The following is a 24,628-nucleotide window of genomic DNA, read 5'->3' on the forward strand; positions in this document are numbered from 1 at the left end:
CAAAAAACCGCGTTTTTCAACCAAAAATTTGAGCAAGTTCATCCCACAGATTTTGTTTTTCGGCGCAAGCTCTCCATCAGAATTAGTACATATTGGCGCCAAAGGCGCCCTTAAAAAACATTTAGGGTCGGTCAGCCAAAAATTAATGCTTTAAAATATAATCAAAGGAGAAACCCTGAAGGGAGTCGTACTCCCCTTCCCTAAATCCGCTACTGCCCGCAACTAAATTTTTGCAAATAGGGTGAATAATTCACTTTATCCGAAAGCAAAAATTCTATGTCTTGAAAAAGTACTACTAAAGACTGGGACCCTGGGGTTGTCAGAGGGTCGAGTCGTCTGAGGGCGATGTAACTAACATTTGCTAGACGCAACTAAGTCAGCTAAATGTGACAATAAAAAAATTATGTGATTGAAATTGGGTTTTGAGTCAGCGTTGTATTTGTCAATTAATTCAAATGCCAAATTTTTATTTAGCTTCTCCATGATTTAACTTTCATCTGGCATTTGAGAGAAACCGCAATTTAAATTTAAATGATTTGTACATTACAAACAAACAGCACAGAATGTTCCGACTATAGTATTTAAAAACTACGAGAAAAAAAAATGTTTTTTTTTCTCAAATAAATGTAATTTTTTCTGCGTGATTTGATAAAAAGATCTGATTTAAAATTATAAATTAGTCATACTCGACAGTCATAGTAATATAGGAAAACATGACAACAGAATTTGCAGAAAAATGATTAGATAAAAAAAATCAGTTAAAAAATCAAATTTTTTTTCAAAATTTTTTGCAGGATTTTTTTGAATATTTGAAATTTTTGATTTTTAAAATGGCATAGAAACTCTCTAAACACTTATTTTACTGGAATAAAAAAATAAGCCTGAACAGTTATTTGTAATGGTCCTAAATTAAGCATAAATAACCTAGCTCGCTCGCTTTGTTGCAACGCAAATGTAACTAGAGTGTAAATGCATATAAAACAAAGCAGGTTGGCCGAGTGGTCTAGACCAATCAAAGTCGAGTATACCGGTAGACTATTCTGGCGCAGGCTCGAGTTACTGGCGTTACATCCTATTTTTTGGTTCTAATTTGGTTCAGCTTTCATTAAGGCTGACCGTCAAAAAGAGCAATTTGTGTCAAGGACATTGTGACCTGTTCTTGTGACTAGCTTGCGCCGATTTGTACCGTTTTCGGGGCAGATTATTGATGTTTTATGATGTTATGCTTGACCAAAAATAAGATGAATTATGAAGTTTCCGAGAGTTTTTGCCAATAAATGCTCTGAATAGTTCAAGCATTTGACTTCATAGTTTTTACCAACTTACGGAGATTGAGCGCGCATAAGCTTTACTTGCTCGAATTTAGACGAAAAACCAAAATTTTCAAACCGGTTTTTCTCGACACTGGGAAATTTTTTCAAAAACTTTTAAAGCTGTTCGAATGACGGCTGAGAGAGTTTTAATGTGACATATCGCTCAAATCTATCCGATGATTATCTGTGGTAGCTGATTTTGTGTGGAAAATTGAAAAAAAAAACTAAAACACACCCAAATACAAAGTTCTTCCCCATTTTTCAATTGGTCGGAACAACAATAAAACAAACAATAGTTCTGAATGCTTTGTTGAAACCCTGATTTGGTAGTTTAATGTTCCTACCATAAAATGGCTGGAAATATTGTATTCGGCTGTTTACAGTTTTTCCATTCAAAATGGGATGACACAATGAAACGTCAGATAAGTTCGATTGACCATATTTTGTTTTCACTCGTGTGCGATCTATGTGAAAAAGGATTTCTCAAAAAAATTCCTCACTTTGAAAAACCGGTTTGAAATTTTTTGATTGTCAATTCAATTTGAAAAAATAAAGAGAGCAATTAGACATTTTTTTTTCATCGAACTATGAAAAACTAAAACTTTTTATCTAATGATTTTTTTCAACTTTATATAACGCGTACTTAGAACCAAATATTCCAAAATTTCCAAAATGATCATAGTGAAAAGTTTTTGAAAACAAATAATTGTTTTGGTTTTGTTAATGTTTCGACTTGATAACAACTCAATTAAATCTAATACCATGTTTTAAAAACACTATTTTAGTAGATGTTACTGTTTATTAATTTTCTTGAGCACTGCGAAGCAAGAACTTCGTGGTAATCATTCCTATACTCGCGCAATTTGTACCCTAACTTGATGTAATATGTCGACTGCCATTTAACAAGGTTCTGGCAACTTTTGCTGAAGAAAAATTTGAAGAATTATAAATTGTAAAATTTGTTGATTTTCTTCCTCAAACAGCCAATATCAAATGGTAAATGTTATAAACTGATTAAATAGGGATTAAAGTGACCTAACAGCTTTTCTGGGGTTTGAAACGACTAAAATCCCTGATCAAATAATTTGCTCTGACACTTATACTATTATGGAGTCTTAAACGCGCATGTAAATTGGTTCAGAACCTGTTCAAATCAGCAATTTCCAATACCGAGATTTTTGTTTAAAAGTATCACAGGTGATGTCATTTAGGTTCAATACGGATATATCTTTGTTTGAATATGAAAAATTTTGAATTTTTCTTTTAGATCGTACCAATTGATCTGGATAAAAAACACCCCATTGTTCTTAGACATTGAATTAAAAACTTCGATTGGATTTTTGTAATTGATTTATTTTTTGGTTTAAGGGTTTATTCGAGTTCATTGCTGAGTATGTTTCGCTTGAACGCTTATTTAACGTTGGTATTTGTGTTTCTGGACATGTTCCTCTCAAATTTAGTTTCAAAAAAGACAACCATGAAAGTTTTGGTAGATAAATTTTATGATTTTTTGTCCGAGTAAAAAGTTTGAGTCTCTAGCGTCTAAGTTACGACTGTGGAAAAATATTGGGTGATAAGATAGTGGTCTGAAATGCAAAAAAAATACGTTCATAAGCAACTGAGTCTTACATAAAAATTCAATCATATACCTCTTCAAATGTCCTTCTGACAAAAAGCTTTCAAATGCTTGCAAAAGCGAGGTAGACATAAAAAGGTAAACACAGTTCTATACTTTTCTATACTACGTACATCGATTAAAGCTATCCAGATCGTGGTTTATTTGTTATTATAAAACGGTCGATTGAGTTAGTTTAAAAGCAGCATTTGGTTTCAATCTGAAAAGCAGCTGCAATTTCGTCACATTCCTTCATACTTACCAACAATTTTGTGCATTTTTTCTGGATCTAATAAATCTCATATTTGAATCATAATTTCGCAAAATTAAAAAAAAATAATAAAAATTTACAAAATCTGAAAAATGATCATTACTTGAAATAACCTTTTTGAGAAGTAAATTCCACAAAAAAAACTTATTTTAGTTGTTCAAAACCGTTAGAATAAACTTCAGAACTTTTTAAATTTCAGCATCTAGAAAGATTTCGCTTTTACGGTGGTCAACGAAACCAACCAATAGTTTACGAATGATGGTGTTTTTGAACCGTGGGGATTACGTGTGGCTTGATGACCCGTCAAGCACCAGTGAGATCCACGTTCAAATTGGGGCCCAGGTGTTGCAGGCCGAGAACGGAATCGTGAATCTTCGGGACGACGATGGACGGGAGGTTAGATCATAGAAAATTCAGTTCTGACCTAGAAAAAATAATTGCAAGGTCTGAATCAAAGGGATCGAAAAGAAACAAAAATACATGCTTAAAACAAAATTTAAAAATATGTCAAGCTTTCGTTAATCTCATTCTGGAAATTTAAACTAAAATAAAAAATAGACTTAATGAGATTATCAAAATTGTTGTCATAACAAACAAAACTTTTCAAAAAGTTTTGTTTCTGAAAAGATCTTCAATTTGTGGGTCAATAAACTTTCGAGTCGTTGTCAGGTGAAATGAAAAGTATTAAAAAAATCGTTTTCTCAAGCTTTGAAACATTTCAGGTGAAGATTTCGATGACGAAACAAAACAAGCGCTATTCGGCTCCGAGTCCCATGCACGTTTCGTCCATTCGTGGCTGCGAAGACATGATCGAACTCGGCGACTTAAACGAGGCGGGGATATTACGAAATCTAAACGAAAGATACAAACGGAACCTCATCTATACTTACACCGGTTCAATTCTAGTCGCAGTGAATCCTTATCAACATCTTACCATATATGGAAGTTCTACAATTAACCAGTATAAGGATAAGCGAATTGGTACTTTGCCGCCTCATATTTTCGCAGTTGCCGATAATGCCTACCACAAAATGATAAGAAATACCCAAAACCAGTGCATAATTATATCCGGAGAATCTGGGTCGGGTAAAACTGAGTCCACAAAACTGATTTTACAGTTTTTCGCCGCACTGAGCAATCAACATAGTTGGATTGAACAGCAAGTTTTGGAAGCTAATCCAATTTTGGAAGCGTTCGGGAACGCCCGAACAATGAAAAACGACAACTCGAGTCGTTTCGGGAAATACATAAACGTGCATTTTGACTCAAAAGGGGCAATTCGAGGCGCCAAAATTGACGAATACCTTCTGGAAAAATCTCGACTTACTTTTCAAGCGAAAGCCGAGCGGAATTTCCATATTTTCTACTGTCTAATCGCTGGACTGTCTGAACAGCAAAAAGAGATGCTTAAGGTTTCGAAGTCAGAGGATTTTGTGTATCTGAGAGAGGGATGCAATGTTATTGACAAATTTGGCTATGAGAAGGTAGATTATTTGTTGACAGATCTAAAGCATAAAAAAATGAATTTTTTTCACTTATTGATTTTTTGATTTTTTCTCATTTTTGATAATTTTCATGAAAAACAAGCAATTTTTAGCCACTCCAATCAATTCAATAAATTATGCGAGCAAACTCAAATTCCTTGGCAAGAAATTATAATACATTTCTTTTTCCGTTTGATAAAACCTTTTTTGAAAAAAGTATGCTTCTATACATTAAATCTTTTGTACAAACAAAAACAATTATGTTCGTCGGCCAAACAAATATGTTCGTCGGCCAAACAAATATGTTCGTCGGCCAGTTTCCAAAAAACTAGTCACATATTTGTTGTCTTTTAATATTCATTTGGTTAACCCTCAATCTAGGACCGGAAGGACTTTGCGACCGTGATGAACGGGATGAGAGTGCTGGAGTTCTCGGAAAAAGAGGTGGAGGCGATGATCCAGTTACTCTGCGGCATGCTACACTGTGGCAACATCCAACTCGTTGCCATCGACGGACCCCACGAAGGTTTTTTTATGTTTCAAGAAAAATTGAATTTGAGACTTGTGAATCAAGGAGAACTATAACAATGACGCAATTATTACTTCAAAGTCTCAGACTATCGTTTCAAAAAGTTTTTTCTACATTCATCTTAATATCTTTGCTTTTTTGTGGCATTGTTATACAGCACAAAGAAAAAATATTAACTGACCTGTAGGTTTGGGATCAAATCCCTATTTTGTTGAGAGTCGGTTTGCTTTTTGAATAAAAGTTCTGAATTGAGTCTTGCTTCTAATTTTTGACGATTAATTTTTTTTTCGAAATACCATTTCAGAGTTCAGTCAAGTACAGGAGTCGACCTCGTTGGAAACAACATCCGCTCTCCTCGAAGTATCCAAGGAAACTCTGGTCAAATCGATCACGGAAAAAACCACAAAAACCGGTCACGAGGATGTCCTGTCACTGCACAAACTGGAAAAATCCTATGACGTAAGAGATGCACTCGTGAAAGGAATCTATTCACGACTGTTTGCGTGGATAGTTCGGAAAATAAACCGAGCGATTAACAACGAGCCGGTTTCTAGATTGTTCAAAAATGTTGGAGTTCTCGACATTTTCGGGTTCGAAATATTCGACAAAAACTCATTCGAACAGTTTTGTATCAATTTCGCGAACGAGCATTTGCAACAGTTTTTTGTCCGGCATATTTTTAAACTTGAACAGCAAGAATACAATAACGAGTCAATTAATTGGCGTCATATTGAATTCACCGATAATCAAAATTGCCTTGAGCTTCTTGGGCAAAAACCGATGAACCTGTTTGCCCTTTTAGACGAAGAAAGCAAGTTTCCAAGGGGTACTAACCACACGTATTTGGAGAAAATCTCATATCGGCATTCAAATAACATCTTGTTCAAAAAACCGAAAAACAACAACGACATTCGCTTCACGCTGACTCATTTCGCTGGTGACGTAACGTATGATTGTGACAGCTTTATCGAAAAAAACCGAGATACATTTAGTTCCGATTTGCTTACGATGATCAAAAACTCGAGGAACGATCTGCTAATTGAACTTTTCCGAGATGAAGTTTTGGAGTCGAGAGGTCACGTGGTGCATCATCATACGTTGGGATCCCAGTTCCGGAAGTCGCTGGACTCTCTTATGAAGACTCTTCAGCAATGTCAGCCTTGGTTCGTGCGGTGCATTAAGCCGAATGACCACAAAGGCAAACAGAACTTCGACCGAATTCTGGTCTGCCGACAGCTCCGCTATTCAGGTATTGAATCGTAATCGAAATCGAATTTATTACTAATCGAATTTTTAAGCTTTAAGCTCCGTTAAAAAGTTTACCGGAGAAAATCGAAGGAAAAATAGAAAAAAACTTGTGAAAATGATGCAAGTGAGCCAAAATGAAGGTTAAAATCACATGAAAAACAATAATAAAAGTTGTCAACTTTCGTCGATGACCATTACTTCTAATTAATTTTAATTTGATTTTCAACGAAACTGATAAGCTAGACAAGTTATATTAAATTAAAACTTTTTTTAATAGGTTGTCGAAGGGTAAATAATCAGTTGATATGATATAAATTTGTTTGAGTATACATGATCATTGGCACTTCAGGAAGTGCTGAAACTTTGAATGCACTTAATAATTATTTGATTGTTAAATTGTTTAATTAATTGCAGGAATGATGGAAACAATTCGAATCCGGAAAGCGGGATACCCAATGCGACACCACTTCGACTACTTTTTCCAGAGATACCGGATGCTCCTGGCTACCACGCCCGACCGCATTTCCTTCCGACGGAACCCAGACACGAAGGAAGCCGCTAGAATCATATGCGAAAACTTCCTCGGAGCCAGCGCCGACTGGCAACTCGGCCGGACTAAAATCTTCCTGAAAAACACGCACGACTCATTTTTGGAAACTAAACGAGATGAGCTTATCAACCAAAACGTAGTCAAGCTTCAAAATTGGTTTAGAATGCATACAAGCAAGAAAAAGTTCAAATACACCAGAAGCAAAGCCATCAAAATACAGTCATGGTACCGAATGCGGAAAAGCCGAAAAGCATACTTTAAAATGCTGAAAGGATTTAACAGACTTCAAGCGACCTTCAGGTCACGAGAACTAGTTAAAATTTATAACCAAAAGCGAGAAATGATTATCGCTTTGCAGAGTCTATGCCGGGCAAAAATAGCCCGCGACAAGGTCAAAACAGAACGTGAGGCTTCGAAAGTTGTCACAATTGAAGTTAAACATGTAAATTCTGATTTAAGAAGCGACGTTTTGCTTGAATTGGAAAGACACAAGGAGCAGTTCTGGATCCAGAAAAATCTAGAAGAATCTAGACTGAGAAAAGAATTGGGAAACGTTAAAGAAGCGCAAAAAGAAGCGCAGCGTTTGTATAACAATCGACTGAAAAGCTTCAAGCGAAAGATGATGGAAAATCCCGAAAAAATTTTAAGCCAGTCAAGGAATAAAAAAGATAAAAATCAGTTGGAAGTTTCTGATTTTGACGAAGTTGACAACTTATCAGTATCTGGAAGCGAACGTCGTGTTATAGCTCCTCCGCAAGCGTTCCAGGACTTGGAAAACTTAGACGACAGCGGATCGACTTTCGGAAGGATCCAAGCGATTACTCCGGAGTCCGACGAGAGAACTTCTTTGACGCGGAGTTACAATGAGTACCAGTTTTCAAAGTTCGCTCTGACGTATTTCCAGGTTTGGTATTTATGTGCAGGTTTTATATTTGCTATTTATCTGAAACAGAATTGATAACCGAAGTAATGTTTTTGACTGCCATAATCCCATCGCAAAAAGCTGGATTTTGTACCCCTTTAAAAATTTGGATCATTTACTCATACGAGATACGGCAGCAATTTATAGTCTAAAATGTTTCAGATTTTAGAGCGCACAAAATCACTTTTTTGTGCCTTTTGTATTTTTATTTTCTTTTTAAAAAGAAAAACTCGAAGTTAATTTTACTGAAGGTGAAGTGAAGTAAAACAAAAATTGAATACGAAATTTTTAATTTTAATGATGAAAGAACAAAATAGAATGACTGGTTTTAAGGGCAACAACACTTCCACTCACGTGACCAACAGTATTAAGCAGCCGCTGACGTCAATCAAGGACTCTATTGACACCTGTGCTGCTATTTCTATTTTCAACATCATCCTGCGATTCATGGGGGATGTCCCCTTTTCACCTACCACCGCGTTCAATTCCACAAACACGTCTACCTCAGGGCAAGAAAGAGTACCATTACTCCATTTTTTTCATTATTTTTTTCAAAAAAAGGTTCCATGTGATCTGTTTGCATGAATATTCTAAACTCAAGGGTTGAATTTGCTAACACAGTTTGATTTTCCAGAAAGGATCTAAAATGGTTTACGGATAGGTAAGAAATAATATCAACTCTAAGGGGTTTCATATGCCTATATTTTTGCTTGTATGTATGGTCAATTTTTGAGAAACATTTTGATAAAACCAAATGGCGGATTTTTTGAGGGAAAGGGGCATGTTTAAAACTTGAAAAAAGTTTCGATCTTTTTTAGGTCGTCCAAACTGATTTTCTGAGTTCTCCCGTATTTAGGCACTTTTTGGAAAATTATTATCAAAAAGTTGCGTTTTTTCGGCGCGCTCCCCCTTAAATATTAGTATAGATTGGCGCCAAAGGCGCCTTTAGAATGATTTTAGGGTCCGTCAGCCAAAAATAGATATCTTAAAAAAGTTCAAAGGGGGACCCAGACACGAAGGAAGCCGCTAGAATCATATGCGAAAACTTCAGGGGTCGAATACATCCTTAAGTAAAAGCGTCCGCCCCCCCCCCCCGCCACCACTAAATCCGCCCCTGAACTAAGGTATTATATACATTGGGGACTTTTCCCATGTTGGATAGAGGGCTTTTTAAAATAAACTGTCAAATCATATTAGCTTTTTCTGACAGGTACGGAAGTTTCCAGAGTCGCGGTAGTCACAACTCGGCAATGTTTGCAAATGCATCGGCCGACTCGAACAATGTAATGAACAGAATTCACGATACTATTCGAAAAAACAAACAGTTCCAGGAAAACTTCAAAGGTATTTTTGTTCTCTCCGCCAAAGATAAGCCGAAATTTGTTTAGTCGTTTTTTTTTTCACGCAAATTTAAGAAGAAAAAAACAGCGTCAGATGGTCTCCAATAAGACAAAAGCAGTGAATCCTTGCAAAAAATTCAAAAAACTCAAAATAATTTGAAATGTAAATACCCTGTGCTCATCAAATTGATTTTCTCTTTTTTTAAATAAAGCATTCTCTGACTCGACTACAGTAGAAGACCCGGGATTCCCCGCCATGGCAAACACTGGAAAGAAAAAAACTCTGGAAGTTATCGTGTTTAAACTCAGAACTTTTTTTAAATTGGGGTGGGGGGGTTAAGACCCGAAATCGAGCAAATGTATCTCCGCTATCAGATTAAACTAAAGCCTTAGTGCAACCTCAAACCTCATTTGTGTTTTTTAGACTACCAGACATCCAAGAAGAATTCAGTCAGCCGAAAACTGGCGTCTCTCACTTTGAAGAAGAAAAGCGCCCTCTCTCAACACATAACCCAGTCCAACTGGTCCGACCAAGACTCGTTCAACGCAGTTGAACAAACTCTAATAACACCTCTAGACCAGGTACACTATATCGTCGGCTATGGAATCGTTCGGCGTACTTTACGAGATGAAATTTACTGCCAGATTTGTAAACAGCTCAGTCAAAACGAAGACAAACAAAGTCGTGCACGAGGTTGGATTTTGTTGTCCTTGTGTCTCGGATGTTTTGAACCTACTGCCGTTTTCAGCAACTACCTGAAATCTTTTCTCAACAACGCGCCGGCTAACTTTTCGAGTTACTGTCATAGACGATTGTCGCGAACTATGGAAAATGGTCCACGATCTCAGCCTCCGAGTTATTTAGAACTACAAGTTAGCAAATACATGAAGCACTTAACACTTCCTGTTATTTTGATGGATCATTCGATCAAAAAACTCGGAGCCGACTCGGCCACGACTGCTAAGGAACTCGTAAACGATATTTGTGATAAAATCGGCCTGCAAGATCGGTTCGGGTTTTCGATTTTCATTGCTTTGTACAATAAAGTGAGCTCTTTGGGAAGCGGAAACGAGCATATTTTAGACGCAATTTGTCAATGTGAACAGTATGCTAAGGAACTCAAAGCTTCGGAAAAAAATGCACCTTATAGATTGTATCTGAGAAAAGAGTGCTTTAAACCATGGCATGATCCTATGGAAGACAAAATTTCGACTAATTTGATCTACCAGCAAGTTACGAGGGGAATAAAATATGAAGAATATCGATTCGAAGACGAAGACGAATTATGTCAAGTCGCGGCCGAAAGGTATTTTATCGAGCACAAAAAACGAGGACCAAACGACCATAACCACTTAAACGAAATGTTGAAAAAATATTTGCCCCATTTTGGCGAAGGAAATTACTCTCTTGACTTTTCGTACCACGAAAAAGTAGTGAAAGCATTACATGAAGTATTTGCAAATGAACGTTCAATTGACCTAATAAAAGCAGAAACGGTTGAAATGGCTCGAAACAAATGGCCTCTTCTGTTCTCGTTTTTCTACGAGGCGCTCAAAATTTCGGGACCCAACTTGAGACGTAATGACGTAATAATAGCTCTAAATTGGACTGGAATTTTCCTAACCGACGAACGAGAAGACGTTTTACTTGAAATAACTTACCTTGAAGTTGTTTCTGTGAACGTGATTAAACGTGCGAACAAAACACCGTCCATTGAAATTCAGCTTATAACACGTGAAGAATTTTTGTTTGAAAGTTCAAATGCTGAAGAAATTCATGAAATTGTTCAGCATTTCCTCGAAGGTCTGAAAAAGAAGTCTAAATATTTGGTCACAATTTCAGCGAGCAGAGAAGGATTGAATCAACAAGACTTCTTGAGGTTCCAAAAAGGCGAGCTTCTGGAATTGAGTTCGGGATTAACAGGTTCGGATATTTCCGACAAGTCTATTTTCACAGCCCGGAATGTGGATTCGGGCGAAATCGGAGTTGTGAGTCATGACCAAATTTACGTTTTACCCAGTATCAACCGTCCTTTGCCCGCAATTCTTCAAAGATTCGATTACAATCCAAATGAAAGGTCACATTTTTCACGAATCAGTCGACCTCTAAACATATCAGGGGAAGAGGTTCAAATCCCGCACACGCTGGAAGTTTTCGCACAGGATAATTTCCGTCAGAGTGAAAAAAGACGAAGTGTTACACTTAGAAGGTACAGGAATGTTCTTTGGGCGTTTAACAAGGAGCCGATCAAACAACCTTTGCTGAAAAAGATTCTTCAAAGTGATTACATGGCTGAAAGTGCTTGCAATATGTTCACAGTACGTATTTTTACAAGTTCTTCTTTTTGTCTAAATATTCGGTATAGAGTTTAATCAAAGCTTTGTCAATTAATAATATGGCAATTATGAAAACTAAATGGTGAATCAATTTTGAGTAACTATCACTTAACCATGTCCAAATCATGAACGAATAATGCGAAATAGAATTTTGAGGAAAGCATTGGTAAAAAAAGACGACTTTTTCAGCTTTTCAGTACATTTTCAAATTTGTTCACCAAGAAAAAAATTGAGGAAAGCTTTGGTTGGTTAATCAAAAGACGAACTTTCCAGTATGTTTTCAAAATTGTTCACAAAGTGTTCTAATTTATTCTAGAATATTCTCAAGTACATGGGTGACTTCCCGTGCAAGAAGGTGAGGTCGGTGACGGAGTTGACAGATGGGATGTTCCTGCCTGCTATCCAGTGTGAGCCCCTCAGAGACGAATTCTATTGTCAGGTAGCTTATCCATATTTGAATGAAGTTTGGAGGGTAATTTTTTGGTCAAAACTTTCTTCTAGGCTGCTTTAGAAGGAAATTTTTTTTGGTCTAAACTTTTCAAAAAGTGCCTATAAACGCCTTTTTTGGCTTGTTTCTTCTAGGCTGCTCTAGAGGGTAATTTTTTTAGTTTAATTTTTTCAAAAGATGCCTATAAACACCTTTTTGGCTTGTTTCTTCTAGGCTGCTTTAGAAGGTTTTTTTGGTTTAAATCTTTCAAAAAGTGCCTAAAAACGCCCTTTTTGTCTTGTTTCTTCTCGGCCGCTTTGAAAGGAATTTTTTTTTGGTCTAAGCTTTTCAAAAAGTGCCTATAAACGCCTTTTTGGCTTGTTTCTTCCAGGCTGCTTCAGAGGGTATTTTTTTAGTTTAAATTTTTCAAAAAATGCCTGTAAACATTTTTTTGGCTTGTTCTTCTAGGCTGCTTTAGAGGGTAATTTTTTTGGTCATAAAATTCCAAAAAGTGCCTAAAAACGCCTTTTTAGTTTTTTTCCAGGCCGTTTTGAAGGCTAACGTTTTTGGTCAAAAAACGTTAAAAGTTCTCAGTTCTTCACCCTCTGAGAACTGAGAACTGACCTCCATCAGCATGCTGGCTTACTCTTTTGTTAAAAATACTGCTACCTGTGTGTTGTTGTTGCTTAAATTACCAAGACATTTTCCTGCGAAATGTCCTAGCCTACCACATGAGTTATACTTCTTTCCCGTTGAAGGACGAGAATTATCCATGCCAGGTTTTCTCTCGCAGTTTGGGCATTTCGATTTACTGTCATTTTGAGCTTTTTTTCTATCGTTTCCTGGTTTTTTGAAAGTTGTTATAGAACTGAATGCATTTTCTTCTTTGCTATTAACCTCAGCGGGCCCAAGTCGCGAGATGAGCTACATTCGTATCATCTTGTCTTCAGCATCATAGGAGTTCTGATAACTTACATTACTAGCAGCTACAATAAGACTTCCAAGAAAGTCGTTTTTGTCAGACCCTCCTTGATTCTGAACGGTCGATAGGAACATGGCTCGTTCAGCAACGACCACATGTTCTCTGGGTCTGCAGTAAACACCTTCCACAGTGTGGATCTCATTGATTGTCATCTCGCTGAAGTTTTTTGGCGAAACTAAACTCCTCATCTTATTTTGAATGTCTGCAGGATTCTTTCCGTCTGCAGCCTTGCTGCTTTTCTTCTCTGAGCATGCAACCATCCAAGGAACCGTCTTATCAGGTTTTGAAAGTTCTAAGGAAACTTCAGGATTATTAGTTTCAAGTTTCCAGTCCGGAAACCACTGTTGTGGATCGTTGCATGGCAAGAGATTAGTTACAAAGCTTTTACTGAGATTGATGTTAATGACATTTTCCTTGAATTTTAGTTGGTATTTCGCCACAAAGTTCTTATCAGTGGTAAGTTCTTATCAAAAGTATACAGAAAAAACAAGATAGGTCATCAGTGATAACTATCAGTTTTAGTCCACCGGTTCCCATTGTTTTTATTTTTTTAATTAAAATTACTTTCGAATTATGTAGCATCGCATTCATGGATAAGATAGATTAATATCATGAGAATCTATCTTGGTTGACACTTTGTGATAGTTGGTTAAATTTAACAGATAAGAAAGTGACAACAATAAACATAGAATTGCCTCTGAACCAATTTCATGCGCTTCAACAGGTAAGTTCATATATTTGTTTTCTTCAGGTCACATACTAAGAGCTTTAACTTCGATGATTTCTCAGATCATCACATTTCACTGATTTTTTAGTAATCCAAAAAATATATACATTGTAAACTCGGAATTGAAGTTTTTCTTTGATTCTTTAATTTAAATTAACTTCGTTTTTCAATTTACTCCCAATTTTAGGTGTTAGGCGTAATGGCGTGCCTTTGCGTAAACATCTCGAACCAAATGTTTTTTTTGTGGGTTATTGAGTTTGATTTTTCAGTTTTCGTTCCAATCAAGCTCTGATTTGATACGTAACCTCCTAATTTTCTGTGTGCTAATGATATATCCTGTTAAACATGGCCAACTTAGTTGAACAAGAGGAATGAAAGCAGGTAAACAGAAAAAAAATGGAATTGATTTTTTTGAAAAAAACTTCATTTTTTGATTTTCGAAGAAAAAAATAGATGGCCATAAAAAATTTTTTGAACTTCCGGACTCTTTTGTGATTGTCACTTTTTGGATTAAATTAACCCAATGAGAAAACTAGATAAATAGATAAAAACATTTTTCCGCTGGAAAATCTGAATATTAAATTCCTCTTTTGAAACCAGAAGTTGATTACGTTTTTCGTGACTCTTAAACTTTCGTTGTTCGATAGTGAAATTTGCCTTCTTTTTACAACAAAAATGAACTGAACTTAAAAAGAAATTAAAAATCAAACTGCGAAAAATTTACTGAAAAAAAATCACTGAGTTATTTTCTACGCCCATTAATCTTAATAAAGAATGTATGTTTTTTGAAGCGCATCTATTTTAGGTCATGAAGCAGTTAACTGAAAATCCGATGCAGTACTCTGTGACTAAGGGGTGGGAGTTGCTGTGGCTCGCCACTGGAGTGTTTCCCCCCTACTCGCAGAACGTGATCAAAGAGTTGAACCAGTTTCTCAAGACCAAGAACCCCCAGTATGCCCCCTTCCACAAACAGTGCACCGAAAGACTCAGTAAGTTGTAGTTCACGGCGCACCCATCCTTAAATTTCAATATATTCATAGTTTCTCTCACAACATTTTTCTACTATGTTTTTTACTATTTTTTCTTTCATTCTTTCAAACTATTTTAAAATTTCTCCTAATTAAGCTGTTGTAAGCCTGCTCGCTTGCTTTATTCGCTCGAGTTAAGACGAAAAATCAAAACTTGAAACCGGCTTTTCTCAACACTTGGAATTTTTTTTTGAATTCTTCAAGTGTCGTTCGAATAACGAGTGAAAGGGCTTTAATATGATATTACTCAACCCAGTCCGATGATTATTTGTGGTAGCTGGTTTTGCGTGGAAAACAAAAAGAAAAAAAAATAAAACACACCCGAATACAAAGTTCCTCCCCATTTTCAATGGTCGGATTAAATATGGAATTCTTTTTCAACAACGCTACTTGAGAGAGCGCCATTAGACTAAGAATTAGCCTGTATTCATTGAGCGTTTCTATCACACCAGCCGGAAACTCTTTTTGATAAGTAAGCCAATGTCCATTAATTGCCTCGGTGAAATAGAACCATCTGAATAAAATAACACAACAGCCATAACAATGTCTGAAAAAATATTATAATGTCACTCAAGTTATTTAGTTCGGGCTCGCGTTTTTTGCAAATTAATTGAAAAGGTTTTTTTCAGGATTTGAACAAAAATATTTTGAGCTCCTAGCAACTAAAACCAACTGAATACGGGATATTTTTTTATCAGATTTGCCATTTTTCAGTTTTTTTTTCGTCGAATTGTAGCTTCTGAGCTCAATTGTTTCAAAGCCACCTGGAGTTTTTAATTTGATTTTTGATTTGTTTTGGGTTTTTTTGAGAGTATAACACAACAGCAATCATGAACCGCTTACAGAGATCAAACTCACGTGCCATAGTGTTACATTAATTGTTCTGCCTAGAATAAGCTTTGAATATGTTTCTGATTCTAGGTAAGATTCTGCGGCTGCCTGTTCGCAAGTATCCCCCTCACGAGAACGAAGTGGAAGCCATACAGGTCCAGAAGTTGGGCATATTCTACAAGGTAAACAAAACATCCAGTGAGTCATCATCGGTAGATTTAAGGAAAAGTTCATCGTCGGCATCATTGGCAGATGGCAGACAAGTCAATGGAATAAGAAACAAAACGAAAACCAAAAAGGCGTTCATGGTCGATTGGAACAACACTCGAACTAAGACCATTTACCCCCGCTGTTGTTTCCCTGCTAAAGAACTGCATGCATTTTTTTTTGTTATTTTTCTGGGCTGAGTAATGTTGCCTCACCCGCAAGCAACGAGCACGAATCATGGTGGTCCTCGTACATCCGACCTTTCGATTGAGCGGCGGAGACGTTCCCCAATAATTAAGATCTGAATTGAAAATTGTTATATGAAAGTCAAATTCTCAAAATTCGACCAAATTGTAAAAGAGAAATTTTTTACCCAGAATCGAAGAAGCTAGTTTGCTGGCTGTCACTTGGGATCCTAATTGACATTCGGAACTATTCACAACACTTAACTGAGACTATTTTAGAGAAAAAAAATTATTTGTTCGATCAAAAATAGATGTAGTAGAAAATAGTACTTAAGGGAGATTATTTGATAGTCAGTGCGCTGATGCATACAGGCAAAAGGAAGAACGTATAGTACTGATTAAAAGTAAACTATCGTTAGAGTTGTGCAAGGTAACCTTTTGAATTCAAGATTTTTTTAAAACCCAAGCCGTTTGACAACCTATTAAGCTCTTTGAACGTTTTTGAGCCTTTACACACTGTATGTCCTACCCGTAATTCCCATTTCATTTTCAAGGTCAACTTCCCCGACGACTCCGACCTGCCGTTCGAGGTGGACAGCTTCACCCGGTCACGTGACCTGACTCAACAGATAGTGGAGAGACTGAAGATCAGAAATGCCAATGGGTTCTCACTGTTCGTACGCATCGACGACAAGGTAAATATTGATGACACGCAACTCAATATGTCATCTCAATTGCATAACATGTATTGTACCCAGGAGTGGATTTTTTTTTGGGGGGGCGCTTTTTTTTTGACAAAATTTTCCAAAAAGTGCCAAAAAAAATGCTTTTTTGACGTTTTTTTTTTCAAAGAAAGGCCTGTGGCGCAGAAAATTTGACCAAAACAGCGTCTTTTTAGTGCTTTAGGAGAGCTCGGAAAATCTATTTTCCCGGCCTAAAAAATCAATTAACCGACTTTGTATCTGTATGCTCACTTATGAGTTCGAGTGAACATATATGGTTGATCTTCTTGGAGAATTTGTAGTATAAATAAATTTTATCTGGGAAGGGGGATTCGTTTTTTGGTACAAAATTCTCACATATGCTTAACCGCTGAAATTTTTTGTGGGGGCGGCAAAAAGTCACTAGGTGCCATAGGGGGGGGGTAATAATTAAAGAGATTGGAAAAACTAAAATTGGTTTCCATTTAAGGTGATAAGTGTGGAAGAGACGGATTACTTCTTCGACTTCATCCGATACATTACAGACTGGATCAAACGGGAAAAGAGCTCACCCGAAAGGTACTTCAAGTTTCGGCTCTTTTCTGTTTTACTGTTTTACTCACAACTGCTCGCTTTAATAATTGGAATAACTGATCATCATTCTCAAATCTGATCGGTGTAGAAATTTTTTGACAACTTCCCGGGTTGACCTCCATACACCGAAAATGATTATCATACAATTCCATAAATCAATTGTATGGAAAAATGCTTGTCATACAATTTCGAAAATTGGTTAAAAATATATAAACTAATTTTTGTGGCTGTTTGATTCTAATAAAACAGCTTTGAAAAAAACGCTTATCATACAAATCCCATTTATGAAAAAGTTGTATGTCAAGCATTTTTTCATTATAAATAAAATTTTCAGAAATGCTTTGAAAATGTTTTTTGAGAAAATCTATATGATACTAGTGTTTTTCGCTGGATAAAAGCTTTTTGTTCATCGAAAACAACATTACAGTTTGAAATGAAAAAAAATGCTTATAATACAATTCCTATATATGGAAATTGTATGATAAGCATTTTTGGTCAACCCGGGTTTTTATAGAGATTGGGGTGGTTTAGGCTGTGACAAAAAGCGGCTACCGCTCAAAATCCCTTCATATTTTGATCTGCTTTGGGCGAACTTTTGAACGAAATACAAACAAAATTTAAGCGGTTTTTGATTTTTTATCACTTTTATGTTACGCTTAAACTGGGCTGAGGTGCTCCAATAATAATAAAAAAAACACTATTTTCTAGGTGTAAAATAGTTCGTGTTGAGTGTTTGAATTGTTTTATGTACCTCTTCATTGTTAGTTTGCAACCCTCTTTCTGGATTCGAAGGTGTAGCGTAGTGAGAAAAACCTGAAGCGCCACATTATCGATTCTGATAGATTTTTTCAATTGTGTTCTGTTCTACGGAGCACAAAGCGGCCACAATACTTCTTTCTGTCTTTCGGATTTTATGAATCAATATTGAGTCCTGTCAAGAATTTTGAGTGACCACTGATTAGATAAGCCAAAGTTTTTTTGGCAGCGAAATAAGTTGAAGATATCGGCAGATAGATGATGGGAAAAACTCGAGTGAAGTCAATGTTGGTTTGTTTGCCGGCCTTAAAGCGGCTATGCGTTCTATTAGAGCAGCATTAACAAAATAATAGTTTATGGCTAGACCTAAAGCGTCCTTACCGTACGATCAGCATAAAAATTGACCAAAAACTTAATCGGGAATAAAGATACTGATAGAAATATATTACAAAAACGGTTTTAATGAAACAAGATAACGGTAATTTGCAGACAGCAGAGAGTTTTGAACAAATTGAGAGGTATAATTGTCAGTTAATTCAACACATTGGGTACAAGTATGATAGTTGCCCGGGTCAAGGTCCCAGACTGATGTCCAGACTTTCGCGAAAAAATTTTGGCATGCCCAGACTTTCCAGACCAAAATTAGGCATGTCCAGACTTTGGCGACCAACACCTGACATTTCCAGACTTTTGCTACCATGATGATCCGTCGCGACTATCGCGACCGAAGCGGAGGTGGCGCGACCAAAACATCGCGACTTATATTTGGTATGTCCAGAGTTGCCATTTCCAGACTTTCGCGACCGAAAAACTAAGTCGCGACTTTCGCGACCGAGGTGGATACGGAGCGACCCTGCGGCTCAGGAAACGGCGTGACCGGCGCGACCAAACTTAGCCATTTCCAGACTTTCCAGACCTAGATGGAGACGGTGCTACTTTCCAGACCAACATGGAGACGACGCGACTTAAAAAAAGTTTTTCAGGGCTTTCGCGACCGAGGTGAAGACGGCGCGATTCAGGAAACGGCGCGACTTAAAAACGGCGATTCAGGAAACGGCGGGACCGGCCCGGCCAGCGCGACCAAAATGTGCACTTTTAAGACTTTCGCGACTGAGGTGGAGACGGCGCGAATTTCCAGGCCGAGGCGGAGACGGCGCGACCAAGAATCATTTCATCGCAACCGTAGTGGAAGCGGCGCGACTTTAGCGCTCAGAGTGGAGACTGCGCGACTTTCCACACCAAGGCGGAGACGGCGCGACTTTTCAGACTAAGGCGGAGACGGCGCGACTTTCCAGACCGAGGCGGAGACGGCGCGACTAAGAAACAATTCTTTGCGACCGTGGTGGATGCGGCGCGGCTTTAACAATCAGAGTGCTAAAGACGGCACAGACTTTCGCGACCCATGTCCAGACTTTCGCGACCAAATTTTGGTATGTCCAGACTTTCGCGACCCATGTCCAGACTTTCGCGACCAAATTTTGGTATGTCCAGACTTTCGCGGCCCATGGCGCGACTCATGTCCAGACTTTCCAGATTCAAACTCTCGGCGCGACTATGCAATTTGGGTCTAAATCCGGATGTGACGCGACCCCTAAAGTCTGGACATGAGTCTGGGACCTCGACCCGGGTGGGTCCTCTAAATCAAGATGAGTACCTGAATAAAACTTTCTAGACATTAACGTCTTAGAAAATATGGTTCGTAGTTGTTTATTTGTGTTTTTAAAGATTTCACAAAAATTGCTGGACCCAATTTTCATGCTTGCTTTTTCCTGGGACCCAACTATTAGACTTGTACTTTTTTCGCAAACATGTAAAATCAAAATAAACCAATTGTTCCAAACATATAACCAATTGCTGAGAGAGATCATTGTAAGTGAATAAAACCAATTATTATCATCTCTTGTTTTTCTCTTCAACACTATAGATACTATCTGGACTCCTTCACCTACCAGCTGTTCTTCATGAAGAAGACGTGGACAGACACTATTCCGGGCAGGGACAGAGTGGCCGACAACATGTTCCACTACTTCCAGGAAGTGCCAAAACTCAACCGACACTACCACGACGTCTCACTCGGTCAGTACAGTCACTTCTCAACTAATTTCAACTTTCCCCTCCCCCCGCCTTAGAACTATAGTTATATATGCAATTCTCCTAAACTTTACAATTGATATACAACTATGCAACCCCTGTCTTGTACTGAGTACAGATTGGCCAGGGTTATAAAATCGTAATTGATTTATTAATTATATGCGAGTTTAGCTCATGCTAACGAACTTTCCCTTATTGCAATTTCCCTTAAGTAAAAATATCTGCTATCTGGGCTAACTAAAAATATCTAAGTTTTTTATCCGGCCAAATCGTATGGTGAAACAGTACATCCCGCTCAGAGGGGGGGGGGGGCATCTTCAAAAAAAACCGATCCAATGAATCCGAACAAATTCGAACGCCGCTTAGCTTTTATCTATTGGAATTCAGCACGGTATGCTGCTTTAATTTAAGATGCGAATGGCTGTTTTCTTCTTTCCCTAGTCCCAACTAACACAAAAAAATTTAATTATCAGCACTATGGTGTAAAATGCGGTTTTACAAGGCAATGTATGTATTGTATTTTACGTTTGTAATAGCTTAATTATTCAGCAAAACGTTAAGTATGGTTATATTTTGCAAGTGGGGTTGGGTGGGGGTGGGGGGGGGGGCAAAGTGCCGAGTGGTTAAAGCACAGTGAAGCTGTGCATAATAGTTCATTGTGATCAAAACTTAGTGATCGAAACTCGTCATTTTTGCTGGCGCTGTTTGAAAAATATAAAGGATCGCGCCCGGGGTTATTTTAAAAGAGTCACTTTGAATTTTTTTCAGATGAAAGTTTTTTTTTAAATTCTGTAGTTCTGAAAGTGGCGCTGTTTGAAAAGTATTCTTGACCTTTTGAATTTCGGAACGATATAGTGTTGTTCAACGCTTAAAATTATTAGTTCATGGTTATTAATCGTCTTTAGCCCCCGCTAAACTTCGATTCAGATATAGCCACCTGAATTATTTTTACTATATGTTAAAAATACTGGGTAATTATTATTTAGATCAAGCCGCACACCTGGCTGCTTTGCAGTACAAGGTCAACTTCGGCGATAGTCGACTAGAGATCGGGAAGAAAATCAACCAACACCTCCGAAGCTTCGTCCCTGAAAAACTCATCGACTGTCAAAATTCGAACGAGTGGAAAACCCAAATTATGGAAAAACTCAAAGCTCTGGATGACGTAAGAACAGCTGAAGATGCGAAGCTGAAGTTTCTCCAGTTCATCTACAGATTGCCGACCTTCGGAAGCGCCTTTTTTGAGGTCAAGGTCAAACAAGAGTTCGACTCTCTGTATCCAGAACAACTTTTGGTGGTGATCAACAAAAATGGAGTGAGTCTTCATAATAAAGACACGAAAAAAAACTTGATCACTTTTGCTTTGACTCAAATTTCAAATTGGAGATCTGGAAAAGATTATTTCCACTTAACAGTCGGAGGAAATTTGTTACGAACGGGGAAGCAAATGCTGTTCGAAACTTCGTTAGGCTACAAAATGGATGACCTTTTGACCTCGTATGTGAAGGAACACCAGAAGATGAAGCGTGAACGAATGATGAACTCTCAGAGAGGTCAAAGAAGAGGTCAAATGAATTACTCCAGTGCGACTTCGACTAGTTCGTCTGTTTTCAGTGCAATGAACTTTAAGCCGTCTAATTCATCGAGTTCTTCGCAGAACCCAATGGCCAATGTACTGTAAAACTAAACTATTTTATCCAAAAAAATAATCATAATCATAATAATAACGACAATCATAATAATAATTATTATTATGATTACTATTATTATAACATCGATTGCTGTAAGTCAATGTTTGTTAACAAGCTGTTTGTCAATGTTTGTTAACAAGCCCCATAAGCATGCCTTAAGAAAATGGCCGCAGTAAAAAAATTCAAAGCAATTTTGGATCGCAAGCAATCACTTGCTCCTGAAAACCTTGACATTGCTATTGTTTTCAATCCTTCTTGCGGTTTATTTTTATTGTATTTTAAGGACCAGCAAGATCTCTCCAAATCCGTTATGATCGATTATTTAACCTTAACGCTGGTAACTGTTTACAATTTCTTTCAAAATTTCTCATGAAGTGGTTATAGAGTATAATATACAGATCAACTAATTGTGTAATCAATGATGTTTTCTATTCGACTTAAATTATCAGAATAATCGCATCTAGTGCAGTTCAGATTACATTAATGGCAGTTTTAAATTTTTCATCAGTAATTTCAAATCATTTTCTGGTGCCACAAGCATATCTTGCACGAAAAAGGATTAATTTATTATTATTTGAGAATCATGATAGGTGCCTTGATTTAATTATCATCCAATTTCAATAGACCATCTTTTTAAAATCCTTCATTTTTAAACAAATAAATGCTGAAAGCTCTACCAATAAAGTTTATGGTAATTTATTTTAAATGATTTGAGGTAAGTTAAAATAAAGGTAAATTTCACATTAACATTACCTTAACTTTACCTTAAAAGTCTGTTAGGTTAAACTTTAGCCTAACTGAATTAAAGTAAATTACTTTAATTTAAGTTTAATTAACTGAAAAATGTAAGATTGATTTTAACTAAGCAGGAATAAGGGAAAATAAGATAAAAACGAAATTATCCTGACAAACAGAACTTTGAGAAAGAGATTCAAAACTTTGGCCGTAGATTAAAACATTGAATCTGTTAGTCAATCTATCAAAACTTCCAATTCCATCATTCAAGGAAAACGAAAAAAAATCGTATTTATGGATGTATCCATGTATGGATGCACATGCATGTATGCCACAAACCCTTGCGAATAGCTCAGGGAAAAACTTGACAGGCCAATGGGTGATAAAAAACAAGATTACCAAAAAAAAAAAACACAAAACGACAGTCGGCCGATGGCATGGTGGCACAGAATGTTCCGAGCACAGTGATGAAAAAAATTTCAAAAACACATTTTCAAATTTTTTTAAACAATCGAACCAATTTTCAAAAACGTTTTTTTTTTTCAAACTTCATTTTGCTAATTTTCTTTTTTTTTCAGTTGAAGTATGCTGAGTTGAGTCAAAAACTAAAATATAATAGGCTAATAGCTGGAGATCATGAGAGCTTAAAAATGTCAAATATGCAGAGTCAAATATGCTGAAGAGTTGTAATGGTAGATCAATATATTGTGTTTCAGTTCATTTGTCTGAAAAAGTGAAAAAAAAACTGGAAAAAAAATGAAAATAAACCTTATTTTTGATCCAGGTGTGACGAAGGGATCTGAACCAAAGCCTAGATTACCGGTAGTAATACTATCATTGGTACGTTTTCCTCATAAAATAAATAGAAAAACCAACAAAAAATGAATAAATTTCTCGAAAATTGTTTCAATTTTTTGTTTCATTTTTTGTCATAACTAAATCTTACGCACCTAGCTCGTTATATCAGCCTTCTATAAGTTGCCTATTTTAGCCTGTAGTAAGCCTGCTCACTTGCTTCATTTGCTCGAAATTGGACCAAAAATCTAAAATTTTTAACCGGTTTTGCTCGGTGGTAAGATTTTATTTTTCGAATTTTTTGATATCGTTCAAATTACGACTGAAAAGCCCTTAATGTGATACATCACGGGCCATTCCAATGATTTTTGGGGTACGTAATTAAAAGTGGAAAAAATCAAAAAAAAACGAATTGGAAGGCAAAACTCCTCCCCTTTTTCAGTTGTCAGATCAATAACTTTAGGAAATTTTAGTCTCGTAATTTAAACTTACTGTTTACGCTTGAAATGAAAAATTGAGAAATCAACTCAATCATTTCGAGAAGATTAAGCTCAACGAAACTATCTTGAAAAAACCTATAAATCTTTAGACTTGAAATTTTTTTTAATAACTATTTTGAAAACCCCCTCACACCTTGCTGAAAAAAAATTAAGAAATAGACTTTATTTGTTAAAAGAACTTCTCAATTATGATATAGCAGAAAAGAATTGAGAATTCAGCGCCATCTGAATTTTTTGTGTAATTCTATCTATAAACTGAAGAAGATATGGAAACTGAGACCTTTTTTAAAAGAATTGAACACGAATTAGGGTTAAAAAGAGCTTTTATAATAACGCTTTCAATATGATACCAGGCTTGTTTATCCACGAGCTTTCTTTGAGGTAGACAAATTTAGGCGACAAAAAAGCAGACTTATCCAAATTTCGCTCCCTTTTCTTCTTGTGGACGAAGTGGTCGCTTCAATTATCAAGCTTATATCACCATTTAGCAGAAAAAAAGTTGACAACCATTAAGCAGAAAATAAACTTCATTATATCAGTGCATTAGAAGCAAGTGTCTCCCAAATTTTTTGAAAGATCAGATTTTAAACAAGAAATCATGTTATTACAAAAACTTTGTTTAGGATTGCATTTTTTTCTTGCTCATAATTAAAAACTTTGATGCCTCGCGTTAACTCCTGCTGTTTGCCAGAAACTGAAATCAGAGCAGTGCCTGGTTTAATGTAAAAAATGCACAGTCATTAAAAAAAAGATTTTGTAAAATGTGGCT

At 36.7% G+C, this 24,628-nt stretch overlaps 1 protein-coding gene across 1 annotated transcript; it reads left to right on the forward strand.

The window, feature by feature from the left end:
- The first annotated feature begins 3,225 nt into the window (after positions 1-3,225).
- LOC134853838 (myosin-VIIa-like) lies at positions 3,226-22,450 on the forward strand. Its single transcript, XM_063869772.1, has 15 exons — positions 3,226-3,595; positions 3,922-4,683; positions 5,065-5,209; positions 5,517-6,461; positions 6,875-7,914; positions 8,266-8,441; positions 9,143-9,276; positions 9,697-11,591; positions 11,926-12,048; positions 14,551-14,734; positions 15,695-15,786; positions 16,551-16,691; positions 17,188-17,276; positions 19,972-20,123; positions 21,125-22,450. The coding sequence occupies exons 1-15, from the start codon at positions 3,455-3,457 to the stop codon at positions 21,817-21,819; spliced, it is 6,714 nt and encodes a 2,237-aa protein (XP_063725842.1). The 5' UTR covers positions 3,226-3,454; the 3' UTR covers positions 21,820-22,450.
- The last annotated feature ends 2,178 nt before the right edge of the window (positions 22,451-24,628 follow it).

This window comes from Symsagittifera roscoffensis, chromosome 9 (assembly GCF_963678635.1).
Source record: "Symsagittifera roscoffensis chromosome 9, txSymRosc1.1, whole genome shotgun sequence".
Classification (NCBI taxonomy): Eukaryota; Metazoa; Xenacoelomorpha; order Acoela; family Convolutidae; genus Symsagittifera; species Symsagittifera roscoffensis.

Coding starts and splice junctions, on each gene's coding strand:
- LOC134853838 (XM_063869772.1), top strand. CDS start 3,455: ATGATGGTGTTTTTGAACCGTGGGGATTACGTGTGGCTTGATGACCCG. Junction 11,592..11,925: donor GTGCTTGCAATATGTTCACA/GTACGTATTTTT, acceptor AATTTATTCTAG/AATATTCTCAAGTACATGGG. Junction 16,692..17,187: donor TCGTACGCATCGACGACAAG/GTAAATATTGAT, acceptor TTTCCATTTAAG/GTGATAAGTGTGGAAGAGAC.